Source organism: Microtus oregoni, unplaced genomic scaffold (assembly GCF_018167655.1).
Source record: "Microtus oregoni isolate MIOR12 unplaced genomic scaffold, Mior012 000011F_ref0000422, whole genome shotgun sequence".
NCBI classification, from domain to species: Eukaryota; Metazoa; Chordata; class Mammalia; order Rodentia; family Cricetidae; genus Microtus; species Microtus oregoni.
Genome location: NW_024543070.1, coordinates 28,317,482 through 28,341,718, shown reverse-complemented (window position 1 = coordinate 28,341,718; position 24,237 = coordinate 28,317,482). Strand labels below are relative to the sequence as shown.

The 24,237-nt window shown below is 46.2% G+C and overlaps 1 protein-coding gene across 5 annotated transcripts in view; it reads left to right on the top strand.

Annotated features, from left to right (window-relative positions):
• Window positions 1-24,237, top strand: part of Fhod3 (formin homology 2 domain containing 3) — a 412,200-nt gene that overhangs the window by 335,017 nt on the left and 52,946 nt on the right. For 4 of the 5 annotated variants that reach the window (XM_041660395.1, XM_041660394.1, XM_041660398.1 and 1 more), the window contains 3 exons: window positions 1,256-1,390; window positions 5,077-5,127; window positions 11,454-11,665. In XM_041660395.1, coding sequence (XP_041516329.1) covers window positions 1,256-1,390; window positions 5,077-5,127; window positions 11,454-11,665 — 398 coding nt within the window. The remainder of the gene's footprint in view (window positions 1-1,255; window positions 1,391-5,076; window positions 5,128-11,453; window positions 11,666-24,237) is intronic. The other variant, XM_041660396.1, reaches the window with a different exon arrangement.

The following is a 24,237-nucleotide window of genomic DNA, read 5'->3' as shown; positions in this document are numbered from 1 at the left end:
ACCCAGCTGACTCCCCAGCTCATCCCCTTTTTACATTTTTGCTGAGTTTCCAGTAACCTCATCTCTCACCCATTCTCTTCCTTGACATTCCTGTGATTTTCATACTAGGCTGCCCACCCCCACATTGAGGCCTCCACTCAGTTGAGAATGGTCTAGTTTTTACATGAACTCTGGCTAGAAATAAGAGCTGGCCTTTGACATACAGAGTGTCCCTGGATGATTCTTAAAACTGAAGAAAATTCCTTAATTGGATTCACTTCTTAAGCCTCTCTCATGTCTTTTCTGTCTGTCTTCCAAGCTCCAGGTTTTCAGATGATGCCATTATTTTGAGATGTACAGAGAAGTTAGTATACGGTAGAATGTGTAAACGGATTAGGCTGAAAGTTGACTGTAGTCAAAGTTCCAACATAGAACTTTAAATATAAATTAAAATTTAATATAAATTTAAATATAAATATAAAGGTACCCATCTATTGTATAAATACATGTACATACATGTAATGCCCCAGCCTGGTCTATATATTTATAGTGGTTCCCATGACTACAACTGATGATCACTTACAGGCCAAGCATGTTGCTTGGTGTTTATATACATTGCCATCTTCAGTCCTACCAGTATAGGAAGCAGTTTGCTTATCACCGTCTACAGACAAGGCTTCTCAACTAGAAGGGTTTCAGATGCCTACTGATTGTGTAAGACTACCTGGGTGCTGGTAGACCCTCCATTCAAACCAAGCTGAAGCTTAATTCCTGCTTCTATGCTTTTTTTCCTTCTCTCTCTCTCTCTCTCTCTCTCTCTCTCTCTCTCTCTCTCTGTGTGTGTGTGTGCATGTGTATAGTATGCATATATGGACATACTTGTTTTCCTACATGTATCGTGTATGTTGGGGAAGTACATATACATATGTGCATACATGTTGGTAGAAGTCCTAAATTGATGTTGAGAATCATCCCCTATGGCTCCTCTACCTTTGCTCACTGAGGCAGGGGATCTCAAAGCCAAGGCTTCTGCTATGGCCCACTTGCTAGCCAGCTTGCTCTGGGGACCCCCCTGTCTCTACCATCCCAGACTGGAATTTACCGGCAGTCTACCAAACTAATAATTCATCATTTACATGGATTCTAGGCATTTGAGCTCTGGTCCTCACATCCACGGGACAAAAGATTTAACCACTGAATGAATCGTCTCCCCAGGGCCTGCTCCATGTTTCCACCCACAACGAAAGCAACTGAAACATGATTGCTGTGTTTTCAGGTCGTCGTCAAGTAGTCTTCTCACATCCTCCTTTAGGCAGCACCAGGAGTCGCTGGCAGCAGAGAGGGAGCGGAGGCGACAGGAGAGAGAAGAAAGGCTGCAGAGGATAGAGCGGGAAGAGCGGAACAGATTCAAGTAAGGGGCTCCAGACACTTCTGTGCTTTCAGACTTAAGACGGACAGGCATCCTAAGCGGGTCGGGAAGCGATACATTTGTTCCCCATTCTGTCTGTATCTTGAAGAAGAGAAAGATTCACCTGCAGCAGACTTCTCGGGTGTGGTGTGTTCTGGCTTCCTCTAGCCATGTGGCAGGAAGCACAGACAGCCAAATACAATTAGAGTTCTGTGCAGCCTTGGTCACCATCCGTTAAAGGGGCTTTACCCAGGACACAGAGCCTAATTGCCTCAATGTAATTTGCCATTTCTCCCTGAAGGTCCTCATGTTTTATGCACATTCTGTTAGCTGTAGAAAGAAAATCTTTATTTCCAACTCTCTGGTTCTTTTCTCCCTGTAGTAACCTATATTCGTATATGTGGATGTATTATATATAAAATATATTACAATAATTACAAAGTACAACATATATAATACAATAATAATACCATTTATCTTATATAATATGTTTTGCTTTTTCCTGGGGAGAATTTTTGTACCAATTACTCCCAACCTATGCCATGTTCTCTGTGCCCCTCCATGGATGTCTCCCTGGGCATGGCCCATTAAGGTTCCATGTCTTAGCCTCTCTGTTCCCATTGAAGCCAGTGTCCCTCTGCTCCCCCTTTTAGCGGTTCACCTCTTGGCTGTTGTCTGGGCTCAGCTCTCCCCTCCTGAGCTGCACATGCTGCACTTTGCAGAGTGCACAACCCCAAGTCCCTCCTTACATTTCCTCCCTGCCCTTCTTTCTGTCTGTTTTTCCATCCCTCCTTCTCTACCTTTCCCCACCACACTCCTGTACCGTATGCCTTCTTCTCCTCCTCATTATCCCTCCCATAGCATCAACATGTTCCCTCTCTTCCTGTGTCTCCCCCTTTCTGTTTCCCATCTCATCAGTTTAGTTTCTTTGGCAAAGTCTCCCAATGATGATGCTAGTTTAGAGGACATAAGGCATGATCAGTGAGAACTTATAGATTCAGTGACTTCTGGCTTTCCCCAGAGGCCAAGAACATGTGTCATTGTAGAAATGATCCAAATATGATCAGAATCGTAACGCTGCATCGTGGCCACTTCCTAATTCATGCGGAGACACCCAGAGTCTCTTGGTGGAAGGGTGAGCCTGGCTTTGGTGAGAGAGGATGAGTAGGTGGCATGAAGTTAACCAACATCATTTTCTGCCGCACTTGTACGGTGTACTGTGAGCTGCCAGATTTCTACCAAATGATACCTGGAAACGCCAACCTGTCTGCACCCCTTCTGAGGCAGTTCCAGAAGTGGTTTATAAGATCCAATTTTTAAAACCTCTGGGACAAGTTAAATGCTTCTTGATTTATGGATCTCTGAGAAATCCCATATTTTACCACCAATTAGCAGCTGGGAATTTGCCTCAAAATATGTGGAAAATTCCGGTATTAAGTTATGCATCAAAAGTCTTATTGAAAATCCCTTACACCCACAAAACCAAACAAGGTGCAGAGTGATTTCCAGGGAATAACCCAAGGTTTTCTCTGACCTTCACACACACACACACACACACACACACACACACACACAAATAAGGTGCATAGTGACTTCTGAGGAATAACCCAAGGTTGTCCTCTGACCTTCATGCACACATACACACACACACACACACACACACACACACACACACACACACACAAATAAGGTGCATAGTGACTTCTGAGGAATAACCCAAGGTTGTCCTCTGACCTTCATGCACACATACACACAGTAGAGAAAGAAACAGGGACAGACACATACATTACAGAGACAGAAAGACAGAGACAAGGAATACAAGAACAAGGAACTTCCTGAGGCACAACCCACCCATCTCTGATTTGAACATGTGTAGCTCCTAGCATAAATAGCAAGCCCAGCTCTGAGGACTAGCTAGAGAGAGGACTATCACCCAGGCCCCATAATGGCTGCTGGGTGGCACACAGTGCCTGATAGAACACGGTAGAAACACCTGAGACCTGAGCTAACACGGGCGCCAACATCAGAAGCTGCTTCAGAACTCACAGTGGAACCCAACCTCTTTGATTAGCTGCAAAGACAAAACGAGAATGAGTATCATTTTTAGTCCTCAGGATCTTGTTGTAGGTTGAAGATGTACAGATGCAGTGTAAAACAGTCCGTCACAAACAGCTAGGGAAATTTTAGACAAAGAAGAAAGAATGAAAAGCTGATAACTACAGAGGAGACGCGGATGGCGTTGTTATCAGGCCGATTTGAAAAGAACTATTGTGGATGTGCTCCAAGAGGAAGGGCAGACACATCTCTGCCACAAGCTATTCTTGGAAATAATTGATCTATATGACAAACTATATTAGAATTCATTCCCGTTATATTACAGTGGAATGATAGAGTAAGGCCTTTTACTAGTAAGACTTAAAATAAAAGAGTACGAGAAGTATGCTTGAAATAACTGAAAAGACAAGGCTTTGTGAAGATCTGAAGAAGAGCCAGCTAGAAATACACTGAAATAACTGGAACATGGGAAAAATAAGGAATTCATTGGATGAGCCAGGCAGCAGAATTGAGATGAGGGAGGAAGGCCAGTTTGGAAACAAAGTGTGAGAAAGAAGTCTTAGAAACCCTTGGAGTAGCACCCGAATCCCTAACATTTGTGTCGCTGGATCCCAGTAAAGCAGGAAGAGGGGCTGAAAACACATAACATTCGAACCCATGTTGTACACACATCTACATGCATGCAGACTGGGGACTGGCCCCGATATCCCGTCTTCAGAGATGGTTTACCACCAGTCACCCTTTGCTCTGGTGTTCACGTGATTATCACTTGTCATTTAAGTGTGCAGAGAGAACCAGGTCAAGTGACCCCCTTTCTACGAAGAACGCTAGTCACCTCTCCGTGGGTGACAGTTAGTAACAGTGACCACGACTCCACATTTGAGACTGTGAATGGAAAGGGAAGTCAAGAGGGAAGCACAGAAAGCTGAGAGCCTCCGCTCTCCAGGGCTGATGCTTGCTCGGGCAGCCCAGCCACCTCTCAGTTGCTGAGTGAAGTGTTCAGGTGCCTCGGAACCTCTGCACACCTCTGAGTCACTCTCTGGCTTCGGGTGCTTTAGTGATAAAGCTTTAAGTTGTGGGTTGGAATACTGTGTTTCTAGCTCGGAAGGCAATGACCTTGGCTGCTTCTGCACAGCACATCTGATCCTTGCTGCATTCTCCCCAGTTTACACCCGCTTTCGTCTCTCTGATGTTGTGTCCTTATGTCCAGTGGAGACGATGCTGAACAGACTCTTCAGGAAAACAGTCTGCTGAAAGGCAAGCGGCCAGCGAGTCCTAAACTTAGATTCGAACTGGAACCTCACCAGTAAGACCAGAAACATGAAACATTAAAATTGAACAATATTGGACATATCATGGGTGTAAATAAAGGCGAAAGCACCAAGTCAGGCCTCCTGGTGGCCTTGGGTGAGAACAGAACACTGGGTAGTCCCTGAGTGAGCCTGATGTTTTCCTGCTCTTCTGACATCTTTGCCATTTTGTTGAAAAAAAAAATCCATTGTGTTTAGCATGTTTGAAGTAGCCTCTAGACTTTTAACATCCAATTATTTTAGTTTTAATAATTGCTACTTAATCTTATGAACATCTAAGTCTATTTTTCTCCTCTTTTCCTTTGTTCTGAACATTTCCGCTAGCCGGGAATATCTAGACAAAAGAGAGGAGCAAAGACAAGCAAGAGAAGAAAGGTGCGTACGTTTTCTTCACTTTGTAACGAGGTGTCACTTGACTTTGCACTGTTAACCAAGCATGCAGAGCCCTCTGAGATGCATTAACCTCGTCTTATCATTGCACGGCTGGTACTTGCAAACGCCTGTCCTCCTTACTTTATATGCTGAGAAAACTGGATTTGTGGTAGATGTGGCAGCTGACAGACATCAGAGATCAAAAGAGGCCTAGAGTGACCATCATGGCAAAATTTTTGCTCCAAAACCCTCCTCAAAATGAGCATATTATCATCTCCATCTTGACATATGATTGCTACCGTCATATGTCACAATAATGGAGATGTGTTCTGAAAACTCCGTCGCTGGATGACTTTTGTCCTTGTCTGAATATCTTCGTGAGCACTAGCAAACAAAGATGGCAGCACCAAAACTAGGCACTAACTGCTCACGGACTCTCATTCCATGAGTAATCCATAACTGACCAAACACTACAATGCATCCATTAATCACACTGGAGGCCCCTGAGCCTGGCTTAGGCATTCTTAGTATGTGTTCCAGGTCACTTGGTCCATATTCATTTAATAATTGAGCACACGCGCCATGCCAGATATTGTCCCCAGTGTGCAGAAGACCCTTGAATTTTATAACTGATCAGTTCCCTTCCTCCTGAAATACTCTCCGTCCTACATGGAAGGAACCATTCTCAAACAGCCGCTGAAGTATTTGGTACTCACAGTGGGCACTGAGGAATAAAGTATAGAATGAATGAATAAATGACACCCTGCAGGAGGGCTCAGAGGGTAATGGCACTTGCTGCCAAGCCTGATGAACTGAGTTTGATCTCTGGGACCCACATGATGGAGAGATCCAACTTCTGCTCTCTGCAAGTTTTCCTTTGACCCCCCCCCCCATATGCATTTAGTGCACCAGAGGAAGAGAGAGAGAGAGAGAGAGAGAGAGAGAGAGAGGAAGAGGAGGGGAGGGGAGGGGAGAGGAGAGAGAAGACGATGTAGTTTTAAAAATAAACAAATGACTTAACAACCTAGCAGCTTTATTTGAAGTCTTCAGGCTGCAGACTTAGTCCATTTTATTTTTTATGTGTATGGGTGTTTTGGCTGCATGGATATCTGTGCACCATATGCATGTCTGGTGCCCTCAGAGGCTAGAAAAGGACGTCAGATCCCCTGAGACTATAGTTACAAACTATTGTGAGCTGCCATGTAGGGTTTGAGGATAGAATATTGGTCTTTTGAAAGAGCAGCCAGTGCTCTTCACTGCTGAATCATCTCCCCAGCCTCATTTCATTAATTTAACTCCATTTAAAACGGTCAAGTTCACATATTAAGTGTGTGATAACTTGAGATAAACAAGGGACACTGGTTCTGGACGTCGACAGGCGGTTTTTACCCCTTCCCCCCTACAGTCTGCAGTTACTAACTCTGTCACCAGATGGCGATATAGTATGCGGAGAGGGATAGGCTCAGCTTATGCCTTTTGTACTGGAGCCTAGGGGGAGCATCACCATTTCTGGCCTGTGCCAATGGGATGTGGAATTGCGCTAATGTTTTAGACACCATCAGCTAAATAGATCAAGACAGTCTGAGTCAGGCAACAGCGGAGACTGTCTGTGCTCAATTAAAAAATTAGATGCTTAAGTCAGTCTCATGAATAAAACATTGGTTTATTTCCTACATTCTATTAGATTACTGTCATCCTAATCACCAGTGGTGGCCAGTAAAGCCAGAGCGAAAGGTGCTGGAGACAAAGCAACGAGCTTCTCTTTGTCTGCTGAACTTCAGAGAAAGAGGAGACATACCCTTATTGAAGGACTCTTGACTTTTTGCCTGGGGTTAGAGAATTTTGAATGTTTTTATGTTTAGTTTTTCTTGGAGAGAGTCTGTACTTTGGAGCTTCTGACACATAGACTGTCAGGTTATGTCCACACAGGCAAGGGAGGCTTGGTGGTTTATTCTGGGAATGTCAATCTACGTCCACACAAGCAAGTTTCCCTGGCTCCTACAGGGAATGTCCAGTGTGTAGTCAAGAGTCAAGGTCAGAACTGGGCTCAGGCCGACCTCACAGAGCTCTCTAGCTATTCCCCATTCAGGCTTTTGCTTATTGCTGGCATATTCGCTACTTATTTATTTATTTATTTAAGAAAACAAACTATCTTTTTTCATTTTATATACCAATCCCAGTTCCCACTCCCTCTCCTCCTCCCATTCCCTCCACTTAACCCCCACTGCCCCCATCCATTCCTTAGAGAGGGTAAGGCACATTGCTTTGAGGAAGGACCAAGGTCCTCCCTACTATATCTAGGCTGAGCAAGGTATCCATCCAAAAAGAATAGGTTCCCTAAAAGCCAGTACAAGCAGTAGTGATAAATCCTAGTGCCACTACCAGTGACCCCCCCCACCCAGTCTGTACCAGCTTGTCACTCGCCTCTCCCGCTCCTGCTCTGCCCTTGATCTCCTCTTCTCTTCTCCCAGAATGCCCCTCTACACAGCAGGTGGTCACCTCAGCAGGTGCAAGAGCAGCTCTCTATGGCTGTACTGTAGCCCTCCCCCACATCCTACCTCTCAGTTTACACAGGGTTCAGTAAACAGAGCCAGGCAGACCCCCACAGTCTGAGCCAGCCTTTTTCTTGTTTCAGTTTGACTCATCTGAGGAAACAAGGGGATCCCAGGAAAAAAGCAGAATGGAAGATCGGGGGTGCATGCATGACGATGATGGTCCAGGAACCATGAGAAAGGACACTGCGTGCTGCTGGAGGCCCAGAGATGTCAGAGGGCTTGAACTCAATGGGAGGGAGACCTGGGTAGGAGGACAGTAGGGAAAGTCATAGTGAATAGGACTGGCTCATACAGGGTGTGTGTGTGTGGCTCAGTGAAGAGACTGAGCAAAAAAAATCTGGTCTGGCCCTGCCCTGGTGTACCTTCTGGGTGTCAGAGCTATTCCAAACATTTATTTACCTCTCCCAGTGTACTGTGAGCTGCAGGAGGGTGGAATATTTTTCTTGTTTGTTATTAATCCCTTAATACCTACTATGGTCCTGAGCACATAACAGACACATTGAACAAACGTTCACTAGACAAATGAAAAGATGATCGCATAAACAAAGGAGACAGGCACAGCAGAGCAAGGGTAGATGGAGGAGCAGAGGTAAGCGGTTGAGCTGCACATCATAGGTCGTGCTTCTGGCCGCAGCCTCATCGTGGTTGTATGGTTGGTGCTGCTTCACAAGGCGTTAGGGACATGTGGTCAGAAGGGACAGTCACCTCATGAGCTAGTGACTCCCAGGAGGATGTGTTTGAGCCCTTGAGTGCATGGCTGTAAGAGTCACTGTGGATGCAAAGGTCATGCCGTAGGTCTAGCTTCCTGCCCAGGATGCTGGAAGTTCCTGTGTGTCACATGACATTCCTCACTGTGAGCTGTGACTTTGATGTGGACCAGCCTGCCACCCTCATCTCTCCAGTCCTTGCAGACAAACACTGCTGCTGCTCTTCCAGGAGAGTAAATGCTCCGGATCCGCATGGGCCCAGGGCAGCCCTGTTAAACTAAAGACGCGTGAGCTGGGGCTGCAACGGCGGCTCCGTGCTTTAGAGCACTTGTTGCTTTCACAGAGGACACAGGTTCGGTTCCCAGCACCCACAAGGTGACTCACAACCATCTGTGACTCCAGTTCCAGGGGATCTCACTTCCCTCTTCTGACCTCCCCAGACACCAGGAACATGTGTGACGCATGCATACGCATATAGACAAACACTCATATGCATACAGTAAATAAACCTAAAAAAGTTACTTTAAAGAGTGTGTATGTATACCACATACACCTATCAAATACTTGACCACTTCAGGCATTTAAATGTATGGGCCAGTAATGTGAGGTACAGTCTCACAATTATATAGCTATAAGTCTCATTGTGTAAACTGAAGCTGTACCCCTGCTGACCCGCGCTGTTCTCCCCAGCCTGGAAATAAATATCCTCTTGTTACCCTAGAAATAAATATCCTCATTTTTGGGGGACAATTCTAGTTAAGTCTTTTGGCTCGTCTGTCCCATACATTTTTGGCAATGGCCTTTATGCACCTATGCACAGTCAGGAGTAGTCTTTGTGAATGTCTAACAATCTCTCGGAAGAGCAGCCCTTTGGATTCTTGTCAGAAACTGATCTGAACCCACTGGCTGGCAGCCCCTGCCTGCCAACCAAGCTGCCCACAGAATATGGAGTGGATAGACCAGATAAAAGGCCAGAATGGGTTGGTCGGATCACGTGTGAGACAAGATGTAGCCATCTAGGGAGCCAGTGGTTTTGTTCCGTTTTGTTTTTAATGGTTGAGTTGGCCTCTTGGCTCGAAGCCTTTCGTGTGAGAATGTGATTCCTGGGACGCTGACTTTTCTGCTCTGGGGTTCACATCTCCTAGACTACTCCTTTTAGCCGGGCAGACAGAGTAGAGCCTTTCTGAGGCAGCACTCTGCACCAAGTTTTGGGTGTTAGCATGTGCATCCCATCACTGCTCCTCGCAGGAAAGCAGACCCACTGGCCAGTGAGATGGGGCACGTGCCGCCCTAGGCCTCCTGACTGCAGGTGGGCCTCTGCAGGTCAGGGCTCCTCGGCAGCTTTCTCTGTGCACACTTTGCGGGCTTCTCATCAGTGGACACAGGGAGGCACCGACAGAAAGAACCAAGGAGGCTGCGCTCCCTGCCCTCCCAAATCACATTATCTGCTTGTTGAAAACAGGCACACACATGGGAAGAGCTGACTAACAATGCCAGGCAGTAAATGTAACATGCCATCCACGCGGAATGGGCTACATATCCGACATGAGTTCAGAGGCAAGACTGAGATTGCTTGCAGCTGTGCTGGTCCCAGCTGGCTCCACAGAGGAAGCAGTACACACTGGCATAGCCTGAGGGCAGACTGCCTCTGTGGGGGAGCAGAGGGGTGAAGGTGACAGAGGAGGCCACACGCTCCTGAAGGGTGAGACTAGAAGTGCATGCTCCTGTGTGTGCACACATGTGCTTGTGGGCAGGTCAGAGGTCAACCTCAAATGTTCCTTGGGTGTTGTCTGTGTTGCTTTTGAAGACAGTGCCTCTGAGTGGCCTGAGCTGCCCCCCGTATGCTGGGTTGATTGGTCAGTAAGCCTCAGAGATCTGCTGGTCTCTCATTTCCCAGAATGAAAATTATAAGAACAGGGCACCACATCTGGCTTTTATATGTGAATCCCAGGATCAAACTCAGGTCTTTATACGTGCAAGGTACACATTTGACCAACTGAGCTTCACACACACACACACACACACACACACACGCACGCACGCACACACCCTGCCCCCGAGTTGCAGTCCTGCTTCTTAATTAAATTACTTTAGAGACTTTAACTATGCTCTCTGCCTTCGTCATGCTGGTGAGCGTGGAGTGTCAAGTCCAGGGTCCCTGGTGACCGCTGGAGGTGGCGTTTGTGAGGTGCCCTAAGGCATAGGCATGGAGCGACGCTGCCCACTGGGGAAGATGGAGACCCGCCCCAGCCTAACTCACGCATGATTTCTGTGTGGACATCTGGAGAAGCACACATTGCAAAGTTATTTTGGTCTGATCTATAAAGTGCACTGTGAGGAAGATGATTGGTAGCTGTTCTTAATAAACAGTTAGTGGGTTCTGCCTGTCTGCAATGCAAAACAGATGTATCTTTGTTCTTTTAAACTGACTTTGATGCATAAACTGTATGTGACGTCAGGTCCAAGCTATTGGATGTCTGAGTCCTGCTCAGAAATATTTTAGAATATAAAAAAAGTTTCCATGGGCTAATGCTGAGAGAACAAAGTGAATTCCACTTGCGTTGCTGTGAGCATTGAAGCAGGTTCAGGAATTCCAAGAGGCGTCTATCCAATCAGCCCCCTTTTGGTATTTGGGGGCACTGTTTCTCTCTACCACACCAAGAAACCCTCCCACTTCACAGCTGTGAACTCCACGGGGGTTCATTTCTCAGCTGTCACTGCCAGAGCCTTTGACGGCTCATTATTTGCTAGTTTATTGTTGTTGTTATTATTTGAGTCAGTGTGTCCTGAAAGGGGAATGGAGACTCTGCAGCAGTGAACCAGGATCCGGTTTTGTGTGATGTGGCCACTTGTCCTCCCTTCCTTGCTTATGAGTGATGCAGGCTTTTTAGTCGCTAGCATCTTGGCTTTGCTGTGCGCTTTTGGCAGACGGACCCTCCAGTCAGCCCTGCCCTCTGTTCAATGCATCAGGAAACCAGCTCACTCTGCAGGTGTTTCGTCCATAAACAAGCGTCAGCCACGGGCTCCTCTTTCTTTTTACGGAAACCCTTTGGAATTTAACTTTCAGATACAAATACTTGGAGCAGTTGGCAGCCGAGACGCAGGAGAAGGAGCTGAGAAGCCGGAGCGTGAGCCGGGGCAGAGCTGACCTCTCCTTGGACCTGGGCTTGCCAGCAGCCCCTGCCTCTTCCTCCCCATCAAGCCAGAGTCCTTCATCTGCTGACTCACAAGAGGCTCTCACGGTGCCCACCTCCCCACCCACTCTTCAGTACCCCCAAGGTGAGTGCTGGGAGAGCGGTGGGAAACGTGACTATCACCATCAAACAGGCTCCCTCAGGAGTCCAGCATGCAAGCTAACATGAAGATAACAGGACAGGTGAGTTTCAGGGTGGCTGCAGCCTGTGCTGCTACTGACAGCACTAGAGGTTACCAGAGCAGCTTAGACGACAGCAAACTCATTGATAGAAGTCACCCACCTGTGGTCATTAAAAGATAAAAATACACAAAATTAGACTGATATTGACCATCCTAAATACCAGGCATTTAGTACTTCTTGATTCAGATGTACGTAGCTTTCCACTGCAAGGTGACAACTTTGGAATCCTCCTATCCTAAGACTTGTCTTTTGAAATTGATGAGGATAAAATAAATGAAAGCAAACAAAAAATCAGAACATAGTGATAATAGATGATAAATACTACAAAAGAAAAATAATGAAATTTGCTGATATGTATCGTGTGTGTGTGCGTGTGTGTGTGCGCATGTGTCCACAAGCTTGTGTGTAGACAGGCAGGTTTTCCCTGGAGAAATTTTGTTAGCAATATCATTCACTGCAGCCTTGAACCACAGCTGCCTTCCTGCCTGCTCTGTGCATTGCACTGGGGGACTTTCTCTTTCATGTTAATACAAAGCACAGCTGCCGATGCAGGCGCTTGCACAATGTATTCACAGCACTGCGCCAGCTCTTTGGGCTTCACCGAGTGCTGTGGCTCAGCCTGATGTAGACATAGCCAACTGAAGGCAGCTGAGACACAGAGCTTTCGACTCTGGGAGGGTCGGCTATCACTCGCAGCAGCTTCCTCCAGGACTCCATGACCTCAACAGTACTGGGTGCTACGGAAAGATTGTCTATCCAACTTTCTGCCGGCTCGCCTAGCCTCGGGGTCCATTGGGCAGGAACAGGCTACCGTCCTCCAGACTTTGCAGTATGTCTAGTTACTCCTGGTTCCTGACCCCATGGAGGATCGTCCCAGGCAGATGGCTCAGTCACAGATGAGTAATTTCAGTCTGAAAATGCAAGCCTGAGTCGGAGAAGGCAGCCGTTCTGTGGCAACTGTAAGCTTTCCAAACACCGCCTTCAGGTTATTGTCTTCTCTGTGCTTGGCATTTCCACAGGCAGTATAAAAATTTGCCTCTAGCAGAGTTGTGGTTCAGTGCTTAATCTGGGGATTTTACACTCTAACATGTTCCTCCAGCTGTGGAGAACAACGTTAGTCTAAATGTGAAATAGTGGACAGTCCTAAAGAGAGGGGATTGGCGGTACCTATAAAATCTCGTTTGTCCTCAGAGTTTTTAACCATTCAGTGTTTGCTGCAGAAGACAGTTCCTCAAGGATTAGGTCTAATTAGAGTCCTGCCTGAGGCCATCCCATCTAAGGAGAAAAGAAAACTGTATTTTAAGCTCCCAGAAGAGCACAGAAAATAAAATAAACACGCACATATATTAGACTTATACACATATATATTTGCTATATTAGTCATACATATTAATCAACATGACCTTTTCCCAGTAAGCTTTCAGAGAGATAAATAGCGAATGTCATTGCTGTCTCCAGGGAAAGGATTAGGAGAGACGGAGAGGATGTTTGACTGAAAATCACACTGGTGCGGTTTCAATGTGAAACACGATACAAGGCTGGGATTTACACACCTGGACATCAATAAAACAACCTCTGTGGTATCGTTTGAATTCCCTTAGGGAGACCAGTGGGTCTTTCAAGACACAGGTGGCCGGCTCTCCTGCGTTAACTGTAGTCTGAATAAGCAGGACCACCACCTATTCCAACTTCCTTGTCCTCATGTGTAGTTGAGTTTTGCATTGGAGATGAGGGTCTGGGGAGACGACTCTGTCAGGAAAGTGTTTGCTGTGCAAATACAAGGGACCTGAGTTGGGATCAGATAAGTCAGATGTAGTGGTCACACCCATATTTCCAGCGTGGGGGCAGGGAGTGGGGAGAGACAGAGGAGTCCTTGGAGCCTGCTAGTCAGGGAGCCCAGCCAAACGGTAAGCCCCATGTTTAGTGGGAGATCCTGCTTCAGAAATTAAGATGGAAAAGTGATCAAAGCAGAAACACAGCACCCCCCTACACACACCTATTTACACACAAACACCCAAACACTACACATGATTACACACCATAAATCAAGAATGATAGATCTAAAATGAATTCCCTAAGAGGAAGATCAAGAACTGCTGGGAGTTCCTGCTGATTTGGGGCATTTTTTTTTGATAGAACTACAAAGCTGAGGTGACAGGGTTTAGCCCTTCTGCTTTGTTATTGCTTTGTTGTTCTTTAAAACACTCCCACAGCCTCTGACCACTGGCCTCTTCTATCAGGTCTCATTTTCAAATTTCCCAAGTAACTTTTTGCTTACCCCTAATGTTTACAATAGTCCAACATCTGGAAGAAGAATAACACATATAACCACACATCCAGATGTTTGTCCTGCACCAAACACCTGGCACTGTTGTGTGCCCCATGTGCCAAGAGTTGGCGTGCTTCTTCATTCTTGGTCATTTCTGGAGCATATGACTACAGTGCATTTCGTGGTTCTCTCGTACCCTGTCCCTTCCTTCCCAGGCTCCTGTTGAATATTTGGTCATGTGTTTGGGTAGCATGGCATCATCTGCAGTGTCCTGAGGATAACTGCAAGGGAAGATTCATGGGACTGTTATGGGCTATGCCAGGGCTGGGAGAAGAGTCCATGGGTAGGGCTGCATCCCAGCATTTGAAGAGTCACAGTGGCACATGCCGTGTGTTGTGGTTGTAGTTTATGCCTGCCATCCCTTTGCCTACCCTCTCCCCAGTGTTTGCACAAAGCCAGCATTGCAGAGTCATATTGATAAGAAAAGGAAAAGCTAATATTTGTTCCTAACCTATGTATGCCTCAAGACAGTCAGTCATTTTGTGGCTGCTTTTTACTATGTTTGGTTTTAGCATTTTGAAACAGGGTCTCGTGTGTTGGCGGTAGGCTTCAAGCCTCTCTATGTAGCAGATCATGGCTTTGAATTACTGATCTTCCCGAGTTCACCTCAAGAATCTGTGGCATTAATGGCCACATCCAGCTTACAATTATTTACTCAAACACTGGAGGACTTTTAAAATCATAAGAACTAGGCTCTGTGGCACAGATCTATAATTCTAAGCACAAGTAAAGGTAGAGGCAGGAATATTAAGAGTTCAAAACTAGTCTTGGCAATATACCATGATCAAGGGCTACATAAGGCAGGCCCTGTCTCAAAAACACAAAGCAAGAAAGATATGAAAACATTGGAATTCCTTTTCATTCTCCTCACAAAATCCACTTGAGAAGGGAGGACCCAAAGGCTAAACTGTTGGCATCATGTACCATCTAGCGAGCCCTCCAAATCCGTCTCAGCTAAGTATGCTGTAACTTTCGTATAAGCGATGCCACTGGCCCCCACCATCAAGACAGTGTGTGCTGGAATTGTTTTCCCATCTGGTCCCTTTGCAGCTCACAGCAGATGTGTGTCCCTAACTGCCTAGTCTTGGTTGTCATGGTCTGGGTATTTTTCCTTTTGTGTCAAGCTAGCAGACCAAGTGAGGTGCTGACATCTGCATGCGCTCTTCTTCCACTGTGCTCGCTGTAAGTTGTGCAAGCAGCGCCAGCGGTCAGTGAGCATGGCAAAGCATCTCTCGCCAGCCATTGCTTTGGTAGGCTGGCATTGTACTGAGACCCGAGGGCTTGCATCAGAGTATATGATAAGTTTATTTCTTGTTGTGCCAAAACCCACAGATGACTCTGGAATCAAGGCTATTCTCACTGATCAAAGTGGAGGGTTCCAGTTAAGATAACATTCTTTGATATGATTTGTTTTTAATTTTTCGAAGAATTAAAAGGAATAATTCCTTTTTTGAGTAAGAAGAAGTCAGTATAGTCAATTGTGGTGCTTAAACTCAGTTGTCAACTTGATGGCATCTAGAATCTTCCGTGGGACAAGCCTCTCTGCATAGCTGTGAGGGGTCTGAATTAGACCAATTTTAGTTACTATGGGAAGATCCAGTCTCTGTGGGCGGCACTCTTCCACAGCCCGTGGTCCAGAACGCAACAAAAGAGAAACAGAAACTGGGCCCACCTGCTCATTTCCCTCTGTGATCTGACTGTGGATGCAATGTGTGGGCAGCTGCCTCAGGCCCCGCCCCGTGACTTCGCTAACACAGTGGACTGCACTCTCGAACTGTGGGCCAAAATAAGATGCTGTGTCAGACATTTTGTCAGAGCAATGAAACAAGTAACTGTCACACAAAGTATGATCACCAAATGAGTCGTTGCCAGGGGATTCATCTCATGGAAACAAAGTAAAACCATCGGCCCGAAAGGCAGCTATTGTCTTGCTGGTCCCGGCGATGTGTTCCGGCTAGACATATCCCCTTTAATATGTCTCTGGGGAATGGGAACTACGCTCCCACCATAATCCTTTCCTCAAACACACAGGACCTTCCTGAGGCCAGATGGAGAGGAGTTACTTTTCTCAATGGAGGAAAGCTACTGTTGAGAGTTTAGAAATACAACTCTTATCCATACGCCTTACTGGGGAACATACACAGGCCAGGTTGTCTGTGTTGTTCCCCGTATGCGCATACTGAGAAAGGACTTTAGAGGTGCATCCGAAAATTTGGGCCTAGTACATAAAATTTAAATCAAGAAAAATATATTCACTAGCAGAGTTTCTTTTGCTGTCTTTAATTGGACCTTAAGGTATTACCAAAGGACCCATTGATACTGGGGCTATGAGGCTAATCCAATCACATATGCACCTGGAAGCATTTGCAGGAACAATTGACGGTGGCTTACTGCTACGTCTCTCTCAGATCCAGGAATTTAAAGTAAGACGGTTCTCCAGCGTATACTTCCTGGCACCTGGAAATAAAGAATAGACATGCAGTTCTGTCATAGAATATCCAGGCTATTTAAATGAATGATCATTTCTCACAGAGGCCTCCACCGATCGTCTTGACAGTAGTCCTCATGGGTAGTGCTGACTGGGTGTCCTGGTCGGCTTTGTTGTGTGCTGTTAGAGTCTCCTTCAGGTTACAGGCACTGTCTTCGTTGACCTAATCCCTGTGGCATGAGGTAGAAACATCTGGTGCCCTGTTCCCACCTGGCCTAGCAGCTGTGAACACTGTCAGTCATCAGCCTCATACTTGCCGGTCTGTGAGCGTGAAACTTTTGGGTACCTTTAGTCCAGTGTTTTATTAATTGGCTAGAAACTCGATTCCTGTGGCTTTGGGCCTTGGAGCTATATTCCTCCTCATTCCTCACCCGCCTGAAGCCACTTGATGCCATTCAGTCCCTTTGACCAAATCCTTCAGGAGCACCACCCGAGGGCAGGCTGCTGTTTCCTCTCTTGTGCATCCTCAGTGAAAGTCATTGTGCCCACCAGCAGTTCACTGGAAAAGGCGAAACTGTTCTAAGTTGGAGAGATGGATAGTTGCCTGCAATGTTTTTCTTGTGCTGTGTTTTTCTTTTTAAGGTTTATTTATTTTTATTTTATGTGTTGTGAGTGTTTTGTATGAATGTGTGCATGTACACCATGTACATACTGTGGTCAGAAGAGGGTAGTGGATTATCTGGACTGGAGCTAAAGACAGTTGTGAAGCACCAAGTGGGTACTGACAGTTAAATCTGGGTCTTCTGCAAGTGCAGCCAATATTCTTAACTGCTAAACTATCTCTCCAGCCCCTTTTATGCCATATTTTGGCATACTAAAGTTTTAAGTCTTTTGAAGTAGATAAAGTATAAATCTCAAGTGAAGAGAAAACATTGAACAACTTTGAGAAATCTGGTGAAGCTGGCACTTTTTGTTCAACGTGATGATCTCAAGAAACTGGTGTTAAGAACTGGGAAAGCCTTGGAACTTTACCCTACACGTAAGCTGAGAAGCTGGGCTGTAAGAACTTCAGAGATGCTGGTAGACAGCATAGAACTCCAGGGCCAGAGATAAGAACTGTATGCAACAGAGGTGGTCAGAGAGCCTTCACTTGTGCCATTTTCCTAGCCCTGGTTCCCATGGTGATCCGAATATGGGCTAGTGTTGCCTAGACATGTACTGTGAGAAACCTGAAGAGAGGAGCTCTGAGTTTAGGGGGTGTAGGTATGCTTTTCCTTCATCCCAGAGACACAGAATGGTGGACAGTGAAATGATTACTCTCACTCACGGTCATGTTCCTATTTCTTTTCTCTCCTATTTCTGCCTTTATGCATATCTTTAGAGATCTATTCCAGAAGAAGGGCTCTCAGTGCCTCCTCAAGGCTACAGGCACATGGGAATTCCATAGGCAGTTGTTACCCAACATTAAAGTAAAATGGTTTTTAAACAGACTTTACCATCAAGTTTATATTCTAATGTTATGTAAAAAAATCATGTTTTGAAGAGCAATGAATTTGCTTGTTCCTATTTAATAAAGAGGGTGTAAGGAACACAAGGTCCTACTTACATCGGGAGGCTAGGAGAGACATGAGTGCCTTTCATTGAAAGCAAGAACCTTAGACTGATGCTTTCAGTGTAGTCAGGAAGTTCTGTGAGCTGGGACAATGAGGATCTTTAGTCTTCTGTAACATGAGGGCCAGCTTGTTGGGGTTTATGTCCTGTCCAGTTCCCACAGCTGGTAAGCCCCATAGAAAATCACACAGAGAGTCTACATTAGATATAAACTGATTGGCCCATTAGCTCAGGCTTTGTATTAGCTCTTATAACTTATATTAACCCATTATTCTTATCTATGATAGCCATATGACTCAGTACCTTTTTCAGCAGGGCAAGTCACAGTCCAATGACCAAAACCTTGGAAGCAACAATCAATGACAGTCTGAGTTCCTTGCTGGCATCTATCTCTGGCTCAGGACCCTAGTAACCACATGTTGTGTTCACAACTTCTATTTTCCTTGGGCGCCTCTCCCTGCTCATATACACAGTGATCTAAAAGCTGCAGTGTAGCTGAGAAGCACATGCTGTCTTTACAGGCCCTAAAATCCTGATTCTGTAAGACTACCCCTGGACTTGGGGATCCTGCAAATACATTTTGTGTGTTTGAGACACATAGGCTTCCTTTATGACTTTCCAGGTTGGAGCTTCTCTGAGAAAGCTGCCTCAGTTTGATAGATCCACTGATTAGAAGGTTCTAGTAGCTTTTTTTGATGCAATCTCTTTGAAGCCCTTTACATCTTCAAGATAATATGCACAAGAAATGTGCTGCTTGCATTCTGGGTCCTCCCCTTGCCTTGCTGTTTCCTCATCATCTCATGTTTCTATGAGCTGTGTTGCTCCTTGGTGCTTCTCTTTGAGGGTTGACTCGGGCCAGAGAGGCTACTGGAAAGCTCCTCCATTTTGGAGTGTCTCCACTCTCAACAAAAGGCTGATCTGAGGATGAGTGAGAAGTAGGGCCTCTCCCATTCCACATGTTGGAACCAGAACAGCACCAGTGTGTGTGTGACTTTAGGAAAGACTTTCACACAGTTCAGAAGTCTTTGTAACCTAGTGTTTATGGTTCCATCACCTGATTCCAAAATCAGAACTCTGTCAGAAAACAGTGTACGAACCTGGGATAGCATCCCACTTTCTGTTTATCGTATGAAATAGAATATTTACAGTATTTTATCAGGTGCACAATAACTGAACCAGAAACTGGATGTTTTATTTTGTGATACTACAGTGTTGAATTCAAGTCAGAAGTGTCACCTAGAAGGAAGAGAGGAACAGAAATTGTGTGTGTATGTGTGTATACATATATATTTCAATATAAGATAGGTTACATAGTGTATAAAAACATTTATTGTGTGTACATGTGTGTGTGCTTATGCATGCATGTGGAGGTCAGATGTCAACATGAGTCATCATTCTGCAGTTTGCCATCCTCTCATTTGCTAAGCTAGGATTCCCTTGGCCTAATGCTTAAAGATTAGGCTAGACTTGCAGGCCAGAGATCCCCAGAGATCTGCCTGTCTCTGTCTTCCTAGTGCTAGGTTACAAGCGTGTACTGACAAGCCCAGCTTCTCTGTAAGTTCTGTGTACTGAATTCAGATCTTCATGATTGACTAAATGACAGGTACTTTAGAGACTAAACTATCTCTGCAGCTGTGTGAATGTGTGTGTGCATATGCATGCATGCGTGTGTGTGTGTGTGTGTGAGACAGAGAGAGAGACACAGAGAGAGAGACACACACACACACACACAGAGAGAGAGAGAGAGAGAGAGAGAGAGAGAGAGAGAGAGAGAGGGAGCAAGAATGTGCTGTTGTTTATTTTGAACCTAGACCTCGCACAAGGCAGGCAGGTACTCTACCACCCCACTGCATGTCCAGCCTAGAAACCACCCTCCCTATAGCACTTGTGATCTTGCCTAACTTCGAGCCCAAGCACACAGAGCAGTTGAATACACCAGGCATCAAGGTCCTAGATCTGTCTGCTTTGATGACCTTCATTGTCATTTCTTGACCTTGTCCTTATTCCCATGCACTCTTTGGATTAAGATTAATATGTAAAATTGGATGTGATTTGAGAGTGTCAGAATTTGGATTTGGTGATGGCGCAGCCTATGAGTACAAGCCTGGAACTTCACATTGAGTTCCACGTTGCTAAATGAGAAAAGTCTTGGTGGTTTTGGGACTGTGGAGTTCAATTATGGGTCTATAAAGTGGCGCTTTCTAAAGGTACCTTAGTGTATCTTAGATATAAACTTCTATGAACATCTAGATCTAAATTTTGAAGCAAGGCTGAGACCTTAGTTTCGAAGACCTATAAATTAACAGTAAAATTACTTTTTTGCTGGTGAAAACATGTTACATTGAAACTATTTATGTGTTTCTGTGTGTACTTACATTAGTTGATATGCACGGCATGCATGCAGTGTCCACAGGAGTCAGAAAAGGACATGGGTCCACTGGAACTAGAGTTACAGAAGTTTGTGAACTACCATGTGGGTGCTGGGAACAAAACCCTGGTCCTAAGAGAGCGCTCAGTGCTCTTAACTGCTGAGCTGCTCTATCCCTGGCAACACAACATGCTACTTTTGTGAAACTTGCATAAGTCAGTTTGTACTCTGCTAATGAAAGTACTCCTGTGAGCAGAGATTCTGTTTGGGGGTGATTTTACACTTGGGGGAACATTTGACAGTGTCTGGGGACATCTTTGTTTGTCACAGTAATGGGAAGGTTGTGGGTGTAATGTTAAGGGTTCCTAGTGAGCAGAAACCAGAGGGCTACAAATCCTATAACACACAGGACTGCTTTCCATGACAAGGACTTGTTTGGCCCTAAATGCCCACAGTATTAGGGATGAGAACGCCTGCTTTAGATAAATCTTAGCGACCAGCGCAGCAAGCGTTGGCCCAACAACAAAGCAAAGTCTGAAGAATTTTCAGAGCTGTGAGTCTTTCCTCCTGGGACCATTCTCAGATTTATGCATTAAACCTCGAGTCTCAAGTCGATGGTGTTGGTTATTAGCTCTAAACTGGGGAGGTCCCTGGAACGTGCACTGTTTGAGCAGCTATTATAGAACAGCCTGGCCCAGCCTGTGGTTTCATAAGACTTGCCTGAAAGCCAAGCTCTGGCAGAGCCATTGGGACACTACCACAGACTAAAACTGATTAAAGCCACCCAGAGACTGATTGAATCTAGATGTTGTAAGTGAACATTGGGCTCCACTCTTGGGGACATTGAAGAAAACAGCCATTATTAGCACGACTATGTTTCTGGGTGTTTTCAGGACTATTGCATATTCCTCCTTTGTGGCTCAATCACCTTCTACACTGCAGAACCTGTTATTAACAGGACATTCAGGCAGGTCTATCTAGAGTCCCAGCAGTATCCATGTACTCTGCTTGACCGTGAGAGTCTGTGGGAAGATAGGTGCTCTAGACTCGAGATGTTTAGTGAAAGGCTGCTTGCAGAGGTGTAGGGAAGTCAAGGGGCCATCAGAGGTGCTCAAGCACCCGAAGGAAGCAGCTAAGGAAAGGAGGAAATGGTCTCACTGCTAGGCTTGAAGGTCTGTGGTGAGTGATCAGCATTCAGAGAGAGTCGTAAGCAAGGGAAGAAGCCATAGGACTGAACAGCTCCTGGTCCATGGTGCTCTGGTGTAGACATTCCAGTCTCTCCTGTCTTGCTGGCTGCAGAAGGTACGGGGGACAGTCTGGCAATGGTGAATGTCCTGTTTTCATCCGTGCCATGGCAAGTAGATTGCCCCCTCTGAAGCTGCTTCCTCACTTCTCACATGGAGACAAGGGTCTCTACAGTGTAGACGAGGAAACTAAAAAGGGTAACATTTTAATATGCTTCCTAACACAACCTGCGGTTGGAAAAGATACTTAATACATGATAACTTCTGTCTTCACTTCACTCAAGGCCAAGTAGGGCCCAACGTCCAGCAGAGGTTTTGGAGAGCTGCTGAGGAGGTGATATTGGCCTTTGGGAGGACTCTCTGCTCGGCTGCCTTTGGAATGCAGGAGGAGCTAGTGACCATGCTCAGGTCTTTCCTGCTATTTTCCGATGTCCAGTTCTCTGATGTACATGACAGCGTAGCCTTTTGTATCCACAGAATAAGGAGCCAGTTACCCCCTTGCTTCTCTGGCTTCTCACATCTGTGGGTCCCCTCGTGGATTCCTAAACTCCCTTGCTCCTGTAATGTTTGATTCTCTGGTGTGAAGAGATCCTTGGAGGGTTGGTTCCAGGGCTCAGTGGATAGAGAAGCTTGCTGAACAAGCTGGACGATCTGAGTTTGATCCCCAGGACCCAGGTTTAAAGGTGGAAGGAGAGCACTGACTCCACGAAGTTCTCTGACTTCTACACACACGCAGGCACATGTTCCACAATTAATAAACTAAACTAAAAGGAGCACTCCTTCGAGTGCGGCCCATTGGCCTTGCGGGTCCAGGACCCCTCCTGTCCCGGTACTTCTTCTTCTTTGCATAAATGACACATGGACACATTCTTTCGCTGGGTTAAGGTTTCTTATCCCTCCTCTCTTATCCTTCTCCCCAACCTTGAAGTCTGGTTTCCACCCTCAGAATCAGGTCAGCGTGCTTCTGGCCAAGCACATTTTTCGAGGCGTTCCTAAGTGCATCCTGGCAATGCTGAGCTGTGGCTGTCTGCTCCCCAGGCTGCAGTCCAGCGGCACACATTCAGCTGTGGGCCCCTTGAATGTCACCCTCCCCTCCCTGCAATGCTCTCCTTCCACTCCTGCCCAGTGGCCCCTGCTGGAGAAAGTGCGGCTGCTAGCACTGCTTGCAGTTCCCTCCCGCTGCCAGCCCTTGAGACACAAGCGGAGCTGCACGTCTCCTTTCTAGCCAGGATGTGAAGACAAGTGCATGGTATCCTGGCAGCCCCTACCCCAGGTACCTGCTTCATCATGGTGGTCCCATGGGCAGGGCTGGAATCCTGATGAACACACGCTAAAGAGGTACCATACCCCACCCTGCCCCTTCTGCCCAGCCACATTGGCATAATGTCCCACTGTGATGTTTTGGCCCTGTGTGTGGCATGTGCGTGTGTGCAGGTGTGTGTGTGCAGGGGTGTGTGTGTGTATCTGTGTGTGGCATGTGTGTGTGGCATGTGTGTGTGTATCTGTGTGTGCAGGTGTGTGTGTGCAGGGGTGTGTGTGTATCTGTGTGTGGCATGTGTGTGTGGCATGTGTGTGTGTATCTGTGTGCAGGTGTGTGTGTGCAGGGGTGTGTGTGTGTATCTGTGTGTGGCATGTGTGTGTGTATCTGTGTGTGCAGGTGTGTGTGTGCAGGGGTGTGTGTGTGTATCTGTGTGTGGCATGTGTGTGTGTATCTGTGTGCAGGGGTGTGTGTGCAGGGGTGTGTGTATCTGTGTGTGGCATGTGCATGTGTGCAGGTGTGTATGTGTATGCGTGGCATGTGCATGTGTGCAGGTGTGTGTGTGCAGGTGTGTGTGTGTGTGTATCTGTGTGTGGCATGTGTATGTGTAGGTGTTAAGTTTCTTCCTCAGTTATTTCTACCTTACTTTTTGAGACAGACCCTCTCCTGGAACCTGGAGCTCACTGATTGAGCTAGACTGGTTAGGCAGATGGCTATAGAAATCTACCTGTCTCTGTCTTCCCACAGCTGGTTTACAGATGTGCGGTGCTATGCCTGCCTTTCTATGTGGGTGCTGAGGATATCAACTCAGATCCTCATGTTCATACGGCAAGCACTTTACTGTCTGAGCCAGCCACCAGAGGCACCCCCTTTTCAACAGGGTCTTTCTTATGTAGTCCAGGCTAGCCTCTGACTCACTACGTAATTCAGGATCACTTCTAATTTCTTACCTCCCTGTCCCCTCGCGGCCTCTACCTCTTGATTGCTAGGATTATAGGTATGCATCATGACATCAAGTTTTAATGTGGTACCAAGGATGGAACCCATGCCTTTGTGCATTCTAGGCAAATACTCTACCAACTGAAGTGCACATCCCTGGCCCCTTGCCTTGACCTTCTGAGGATTATCACAGAGCTTTCCCTGTGGAGAGATCAGGAAGACCTCAGCAAAAATTTTATACAAAATACTCAGTAAGTGTGGCCCAGAGGGTGCTGACAGTGCCTGCTCCCTCAAACTC